Consider the following 8,800-nt stretch of genomic DNA (forward strand, 5'->3'; position numbering starts at 1 on the left):
ACAGGCTTGCAGAGGCCTGTGTGGGATGGGGTGGGGTGGGTGTAGGAGGGGGAAGGATGGGTGCACCCCCCCGGGGCTCCTATGTGCACCAAGGCGCCTATTTGAGCGTGACTGTGTGTGTCTGTGTGTCTCCGTGTCTGTGTGTCTGCTGCCAAGACACCCACGGTGCCCCACCTCTCCAGCGGAGGAGGGAGATCTTTATCTGCCTTGAGGTGCTTTAGGAGTTTCAGAGTTTCTCACCAGCCTGGTGTCTCCACCCCCCCTCACCCTGTCCCCACCCCAGGCCTTGCCCCCTCCATCCTCTGCACAGGAAGTGGGCTGGCCCTGGGGTTTTATTTCTCTGGCCTCATCAGCTAGCTGCTACCTGGGCGGCTGGGAGTCGGAGTCGGAGCAGGGCCCTGGGGAGATGGCTGTGGACCCAGCCACGGAGAGACCCCGAGAGAGCGTCTCGCAGCCCCATGTCTCAGCCAGGTGACTTTGCCTTCCCCTGTCCCCATTCGGTCCCCAGGTCCCCAGGGGCTCCCTCCCAGCCCTGCCGCCAGCCCCGGGCTGGAAGTGAAGGTGAAGGGACCACTTGCAACTCTCACACAGATGCCCCAGGACCTCGCCTGCCTGGACATCCTTCTCCCTGCCCTCTCTCCCGGCCCCCAGCCTGATCTTGAAATCCCTCAGGAATGAGGCAGGTCCTGAGCTCACTGCTTTGGACTTGAGGAAAAGCTACCTCTCCATCCCTGGGGAAGCTGGGGCTGCTCTGGGGGAAGGGGCCTCCCAACCCAGAGGGGTGAAGGAGGACTGGGAGAGGGGTGGCCTGCTGAGGGCACCAGAATGTGGGGTGGGGGGCCAGCTGAGCCCCCTCCTCACAGCTATGGAACCCCTGAGGAGGCTGTGGGGCAGGAGAGGAGGGAGGGGGCCTCTCCGAGACCTGGCCCTGAAGGGGGGCTGCCTCCTCTCTGGGAGCCCTGGGAGGGAGGCCAGACCTGCAGATCTGAGTCCGGATTTGTCCCTTCTCGGCTGTGTGAGGGGGCAGGTCCGTCCTGTCTCCAGGCCCCTCGGGGGCTGCCCTCTCTCTTATCCTGGGGAAGGAGGCCTGCCCTGAACTGTATTCGGAGCACCGCGGGGAGGGGGTGGCTGAGGGGCAGAGCCACCTCTGAGGGTCCCTTCCTAGCCCCACAGCCAGGATCCAGAGGTGTTGGGGGGGGTGAGGGGAGATGGAGCCCATCAAGGTCAGTGCTCTGGCTACTGAGCTCCTTCTTCTCATCCTCCCCCTCCCCCATGCACCCCACATCCCGCAACGTCAGCCCTGCGGGAACTCAAGCGGTACTGACCCGTCAACCCCCCCACCCCCACCCCGCTCTCCCGCTCTCCCCACCCCCGACTCTGGCCTCAGCCTCCTCATCTGAGAAAAGGAGTCATAATGGTACCTTCTCCCGGGGTTGCTGTGAGGGCTAAATGAAGTAATATCTGCTGAGTGCTAAAGACCCGGGTACAGAGTGAGAGCTGGGTATTAGTCACCATCCCCATCATCGTCGCTGTCACCGTCCTGACCGTCATCGTCGTCATTGTCACCGTCATTATCATCTTCTCGCCTGAAGTCAGAGGGCTGGCTCCTCGGTCTTGGCATCTCTCAAAGGGGGAAGGGGTGGCGGGGACCTAATGAGTCACTGCGAGTGTGGTGGACAGCTTTGCAGCCAGGAAGGGCATAGTACGTGGGCGTGCATGAGAACCTAAGGCTAAGGGGTCCGAGGACTCAGAGGTCCTACTAGCTTGCCCTCCCTGAGGCTGGGCCCGTGACCTTGAGCAGGTTCCTTAACCTCCCCAAGCCTCCTCTGCAGGCAGGTGCAGCCTCAGTGTGGACCAGGAGCCCTCCCAGCCCCCCCACCCCGGTGCGCCCCACACACACCCCTGAGTGTTTTGCAATCTTGGTGTGCACGACCCCCTTCTGATAGGATTGGTGGGGAGCTCATTCTAGATAATACTTCTGCTCCTGCTGGCTCACCCCTGCTGGGGCTGTGGTTTGGCCTTGACCTTCCTGTGATCTTGCATGCCTTTGCCCTGACCCTCCTCCCCTCATCCTGAGGCTCTGTGCCAGGTCCTGTCTTGGGCGTGAGCTTGCCTCGCTGGCTGGTGCTGGTCCAGGTGACACCGTCCACGGGGTTGACAGTGCCTGTGCCCAGGGCCAAGATGGACCAAGTAGGGGGCACGAGGGGTCTTGCTGGACACTTTGAGGGTCCCAACCCTGTGCCCTGTGCTGTGGAGGGCTCCCAAGGAAAGAGGTAACCAGCCCCCCACCCCCCATCCCGGCTGGGGAGCCCATCCCACTGTGGTGATGGTGGGCCAGGAAGGAGGCACCCATGGGTACCTCCCCGGACTTCTTTTCGAACCCAAGCCAGATACCAGACAGGTCACCTGTGGCCCTGCTGGGCCTCGACTCCTCGACTTCGGGGCAGGGAGGCTGTCGGCCTGACTTCTGGGGACCCATGCCCCGGACAGGGTCTGGGCAGGGACAGAGGATGTGAGAGAACAAACAAACCCTGGGGGTGAACCTGGGGATGAAATCCCGGTTCTTCCTCTTCTGTGCACGTGACCTTGGCCGGTTGCTGACTTGGAGCCTCAGTTTCCTCATCTGTGTAAGGGGCTCATACAAGCACCCCCTCCCCCAACAAGCTGCTGGGCAGATACACCTCTGACTCTTGATTTCGGCTCAGGGTTGTGTCAGTCAGGTGCTTGGCACACACCACGAGGATCGTGAGGTCATCGGCACGTGTTTATGAGTCGTGTGATGGTCTCGGTGGGTGGGAAGGCAGAGAAGTTACCGGAGTCCCTCCCTGGGCTCTCTCCCTCAGATTCCACACCTGCCTCTTATCAGCTGTATGACCTTGCGCAAATTGGCTTTACCTCTCTGTGCCTCGGTTTCCTCTTCTGAAAATGGAGATAAGAACAGTGTCTCTGGTAGATGTCCTTATCACTTCACTTAAAGAGTTTAAAACAGCCTGGCACAGAGGAGCCTCCCGATGAACGGGTTTTGGTGTGATGGAGGGGGCAGCGGGTCAGAGAGGAGGGGGCGGGCTCTAATCTCAGCTCTGCGCGGGCCTCACTGTGTGGACTTCAGCAATTCTTCCCTTGTTTGGAGTCTCAGTTTCCCCAGCTCTTGAACAAGGGGTTGGGGTCACTCAGAGAGCCCTTTCAGCTCTGATGATGTGCGGGGCTCTGAATCCCAGAAGGACGTGAGCGAGTGGAGGGCCGAGGTACCAGCAGGTGCAAAGGCCCTGAGGCTGGACGGTGCTGGCTTGGTAGGGCCCAGCCTGCCAGCCCATGATGCAGGTGCTCACTTGTGCCTTCCCCACTTCTTCCTCCCTCTAGGCCTCCCTTCCCTCGCTCCCACCCATGGATGTGATGGCAGCTCCTGCTCTGTCCTGGTGTCCGTCCCTCCTTGTCCTCTTCCTGCCCCTGGCCATCCCTCGGGCATCCGCAGTGGTGAATGGTGAGGACCCTGGCATCTGGATCGCCGTGCGTTTCTTGGGAAAGCAGTCAGTGCCCATCTAGAGCCCCTTTCAGGACCCCTGCTTCCTGGCAGAGGTCCGTCAGCAGGGGCAGGAGGCAGGGAAGGAGGGAGGCGAGGATGATGGGACCAGAGACGAGGCGAGGCGTCCACCTTCTCCCTCAGTCCTTCTGTTCCACCCCTGCTGCATCCAGGTGTCTCTCTAAGCCAAAGGAAACACTGGCTTTTCGTCCCTGCTCTGCCTCGGCCTGCCTATGGGGCCCTGCAGGCTCTGGGGCTCAGTTTCGTCCTCTCTGAAATGGATCCACCAAGTTGTTTTCTGCCCCCCAGGGGTGCCTACCTCCTCATCTGGCAGACGCAGGGTTCAGGGAGCAGGGCAGGAGGCGAGCCCCGGGGCATCCGGGGACCCTGCGGCCAGCCTCTCACGCCTCATCCTGTCTGCAGACACCTCCCAGCTCACATGCTTCTACAACTCCAGAGCCAACATCTCCTGTGTCTGGAGCTGGGATGGGGACCCGCAGGCCACATCCTGCAAGATCCACGCTCGGCCGAACCAACGGTGAGTGTGGGATTGACGGGCAAAACCGCAGCAGCTGAAGACCGTAGGGGGGGGCGGGCAGATCTTATAACCATGGACATTCAGACTTGGAATTCCTTACTTGTAGACGCCATGATGCTATGCTTTGGGGCTTTGGGCTGATAGGATCCACCGACTCCTGGCATCACGGGAGGCTGAAAAACCTAGGAGCCAGATGTTTAGGCTCCTGGGACCAGGGCGGGGGTGAGGAACAGGAGTCTGGGTTACAGTGGAGGGGACAAGGATGAGCTGGACAAGGCTGTTTGGGAACACTGAGCTGTAAGGCCTGTTATGACAAGGCTGGACTCGACTCTAGAAGCCAGCGGGGAGAAGTAAGGGGGTTCCCCAAGCTTTTTGAGACACGCCTGGGGCAGCTGTGGGGCCAGGGCACTGCGGCTGGGAGGAGTCAGTGACCCAGACATTCTGGTGGCAGCGACAAAGGGGATCCTGGGTGGGTGGTGACTCTATGGGGTCCCAAAGGCTCCATCGAGCCCCATGGGAAGACTCTGGAGGGATCTAGGTGCGGAGGCCACATGTCTGAAGTGGCTTGTTTCTTTTTTTTTTAAGTTTAAAAATTTTTTTTAATTTTTTAATTATTTTTGAGAGAGAGAGAGAGAGAGAGAGAGAGGGGAGGGTCAGAGAGAGAGGGAGACACAGAATCCGAAGCAGGCTCCAGGCTCTGAGCTGTCAGCACAGAGCCCGACGCGGGGCTTGAACTCAGGAACAGTGAGATCATGACCTGGGCTGAAGCCTCGACGCTCAATGGACTGAACCACCCAGGCGCCCCTGAAGAGGCTTGTTTCTAGAAGGTCACCCTGACTACTGTGGGCCCAGGCTGGGGAGGGCAGGAGAAGGCGTCCATGATGGGAAGTAGAGCAGACTTCTGCCTCTGCCGAGGAATTGGTGCCTCTGCCAAGGTTGGCACAGTGCCCCACGCTGACTGGCCTTGCTGGATGGGGGGACTGTCCCGACCGCTGGCTCTGGGTGGGGGGGGTCCATCCTTCTGTCCTAAGGAGGGTTCCTTTGCCTCAGAAGGTCTTGGAACAAATCCTGTGAGCTGCTCCCGATGGGACCTGCGTCTTGGGCCTGTTACCTGATTCTTGGATCCCCGGATGTGAGTAGTGGGAGTGGAGAAGGGAGCCCAGGGGAGGGCGGGTGCAGGGGCTGTCCTTCTGGGGGAGGGGCTGGGGCCCAGTGAGCCCAGTGGCTTTGGCTATAGGGTCTGTGGGCCAGCAGGCTGCCTGGGGCAAGAGAGGCAGAAGGAAGGAGGGCAGCATCTGAAGGCCAGAACTCAGGCCTGATTGAGGGGTTAAGGGTCTGTGGTGCATTAGGCTCGGCCATTCTGCTTCTGCTTCCATGGTCTCCCCCATGCTCCGTGGGGCCCTGTGACACCTCTATGCTCTTCACTGAGGGCCGGACGTCCTCCAATGATAACACCCCCCCCACCCCCGACTCCTCCCAAGGTCTTGGCCAACGCAGTGCAGTGTGGGCTCTGGAGCTAAAGTTCTGGGCTCCAGCCTGGCCTCCATCACATGCTGGCTGGGTGACATCAAGCCACTGCTGGCTCCTAGCTTCCCTTTCTGCAAAATGGCTGTAACCTCAGCACCTGCTTATAAAGTTGTCCTATGGGTTAGAGCGCTTGGCGGGCCCACCAGGACAGAGCGCACACTTGACTCTGTGGTCCGTGGAGCCTGGTGACCGCGTGGGTGGGCACGAGCACTGTCCCTTTTCGACCAGTGAGGAAACTGAGGCTCAGAGCGTCGTGGTCCCTTTCCAAGGGCCCGTGACCAGTGAGGGCGGAGCAGGAATCGACCCCAGGTCTGTCAGGCCCCCAGCTTGGCCTGTCTATTGTGCTATGCTGCCTCTGGAGGGGCCTGCAGCCGCGCCCACAGGGGAGGGCATCGGATGACTGCCACACTCTCCTTGGCAGCAGAGGGCGCCAGGGAGGCCCGGACCATGTTCTCCAGCTGCCAGCAGCTTATATCCATTCCTAAGGGGCAGGAGAATGCGAGGTGGGCTCACGCAGTGCACAGCCTCTGGAACCAGACTGCTGTGCTGTCCTCGTGAGCTCTGCCGATGGTCTGGCTTCACGTCCTGGCCCCACCACTTCCTAGCTGTGCAAGACCCCAGCCCCTCTGCGCCTCAGTCTCCTCGGACGGCAGGATGGGAAGGATGATACCAGCTGTCCATAGGGTGTGGAGACACTTAAATGAGGGAATGCGTGTCCAGCGCATGGAAGAGTGCCTGGAACAGAGGAAGCGCTCAACAGAGTCTGTACAACATCTGTGTTGGCTTGTTTACAAAGACTGAGGTCACAGAAGTAATGACAGTAATACTATTACTGCCTGGGGACATCTGGCCCCCATGGAAGCTGGAAGAAGGTAGGGGCAGGGTCCTCTGAGCACAGAGGGAGGAACCGTTCCTGGCTCTGGGGACTCTGATGATCAGGTTCAAGGTTGGCTCATGGCGGGCCCCGCGGCAGGTCAGAGGGACTGTGCCTTGGGTCCTGGGTCTGAAAACACTGAGGATTTGCATCATACCTTCTGCCTGGAGGGGGATCCTCTGCACAGGGAGGAGGCCACCGTAAGCGGCTCACTTGGCAGCCATCGGTCAGGTGTCAGGGCCCATGACCGCAGCCTCTCTGTGGGGGCAGTGGCTGCAGAGGCCTGGGTTTGATTCTGGGTGGCCCTGCTGACCAGATGCATGACTTTGGGTTTCTCGCCTGCAGCAAGAACCGACCAGAGAAGCGGCTAAGGCCCCTGAGCATTGCCTGCCCACAGGAGATGCTTGACCTGGCCATTTCCTTCCAGAGAAGCCAGGGTGTGGGGGTGGGGAGAAATGGGGGGGGCTTTCACACTCAAAGCCATCACACAGGTATGGTTCCAAATCTACACTTCTTGGGGGCACATCCTGCTTGCACACCTCTTATGATGGGGAACTCCCTCCCTTCCAAGGCAGCTCCCTTCACAGGTCAAATTCACGTCTGTTTTTTTTGTAAATAAAGATTTATTGGCACACAGCCACACCCATTCTCCTACAGGCTGTGTCTGGCTGCTTCTATAAGATAGCAACAGAATGGAGTAGTCGTGACCAAGGTCATCTGGCCCGCAAAGCTAGAAATAGTTGCTGACCCCCGCTTTAGCTGGTGGGACTTGTGGAGGAGCTCGGTCTCGATCCTCCCCCTCCCCTGTCCTCCCCACCCTCCATCCCTGTGACCGCCTTCCCTTGCAGACTCAGAGTCTGACTTCGGCCGACATCGTCACCATGAGGGTGATGTGCCATGCAGGGGAGAGGTGGAGGGTGTTGACGACTCACAACTTCAAGCCCTTTGAGAACCGTGAGTGAAGAATCGGGGAGCGGGGTGGGGATGTGGGGGGGGGGTACTGGGGCAGGCTGGGAGCCTCCCTCCCTGTCTTTCCCTTGGGGATCCTCCCCGCCCACGTGTGACCCGTCACGGCTGCTGCCCTCGGGGATGTAGTCCTGGTTCCTTACCCTGCTATTCAAGGTTCCGGATCTGGCCCAGCTTCCCCATCTAGGACCCCTCCTCTGTGGCTTCTATATTCCTGCCACAGAGTCTCTGAAGCCAGCTTGCCCCTCCATGCCTCCGAGCCCTTCCTTGCCCTTGCCCTTGCCCTTGAGGGTGCCACAGCCCGAAGGCTCTTCCCACCCGGAAAGTTCCCACTCACACTTCAAGGCTCAGTGAAGAGTCACCTCCTCCAGGAGGTCCTCCCAGACTCTCCCAGCCCCGTTGTACCTCCTTCTTCAGGGTGTTTATGTCCTGGGTCCTCACTGCCTGATCAGGGGACTGTTTTCCCCACTGTGTTGTGAGCTCCTTGTGAGCAGTGTCTGTCATCACTGTGTTTCTACTCCAAGTACTCAGCACCATGCCTTCTCCGAGCATGCTCTGGGAAGGTTTGTTGAATGACCGGTTCCGGGCGCCACTCCCAGACCACAGAGGGGCCATCTCTAAGGACGAAGAGGGCGAGCTCTAGGCAGGATTCTTCTTCTTTTTTTTTTTTTTTTTTAATGTTTATTTATTTTTGAGAGACAGAGAGAGACAGAGCATGAACGGGGGAGGGTCAGAGAGAGAGGGAGACACAGGCTCTGAGCTAGCTGTCAACATAGAGCCTGACGCGGGGCTCGAACCTACAAACTCGAGATCATGACCTGAGCCGAAGTCGGACACTTAACCCAACTGAGCCGCCCAAACACCCCTGTAAGCAGGGTTCTCAATGCAGCCCTGCCTTAAATGAATGGAGCCCACCCGGCAGAACCCTTAACACGTCTGAGCCTCAGTTTTCTCCTCTGGAATGGGGAGAACCCGGATGTTGTAAAGAGTCTGTGAGGCAGACACAGAAAATGCTTAGCGCATGCTCAGTAGACATTCCCTGAGCATTATTCGTGTCGTTCATAGAGTCCCAGAATTAGAAAAACTTAGCTCAGTTGAACTTCAGAATCATGAAGACCTTATAATCCTAGAAGACTATGGAGATTACATTAAATTCAATGGGATGATCCCTGTAAAGCTCTTAGATTGAGTCTGAATGCAGAGAACGGGCTGCTTGATTTTTTTTCCATTCAGCAGATATTTAATCTAGTGCCCATGACATGCCAGGCGGTGTTCCAGGCACCGAGGACACAGCAGAGACTACAGTCCCTGCCGTCAGTGAGCTCACAGGCTGGCGGGGGGGGGGGGGGGGGGGGGGGGGGGGGGGGGGGGGGGG

The 8,800-nt window shown here is 59.0% G+C and overlaps 1 protein-coding gene across 1 annotated transcript in view; it reads left to right on the plus strand.

Moving 5' to 3' along the window:
• The first annotated feature begins 332 nt into the window (after nucleotides 1-332).
• Nucleotides 333-8,800, plus strand: part of IL2RB (interleukin 2 receptor subunit beta) — a 16,832-nt gene continuing 8,364 nt past the window's right edge. The window contains exons 1-5 of the mRNA XM_029955418.1: nucleotides 333-471; nucleotides 3,361-3,481; nucleotides 3,944-4,058; nucleotides 5,112-5,190; nucleotides 7,308-7,413. Coding sequence (XP_029811278.1) covers nucleotides 3,385-3,481; nucleotides 3,944-4,058; nucleotides 5,112-5,190; nucleotides 7,308-7,413 — 397 coding nt within the window. The 5' untranslated portion in view covers nucleotides 333-471; nucleotides 3,361-3,384. The remainder of the gene's footprint in view (nucleotides 472-3,360; nucleotides 3,482-3,943; nucleotides 4,059-5,111; nucleotides 5,191-7,307; nucleotides 7,414-8,800) is intronic.

Source organism: Suricata suricatta, chromosome 10 (genome assembly GCF_006229205.1).
Source record: "Suricata suricatta isolate VVHF042 chromosome 10, meerkat_22Aug2017_6uvM2_HiC, whole genome shotgun sequence".
NCBI classification, from domain to species: domain Eukaryota; kingdom Metazoa; phylum Chordata; class Mammalia; order Carnivora; family Herpestidae; genus Suricata; species Suricata suricatta.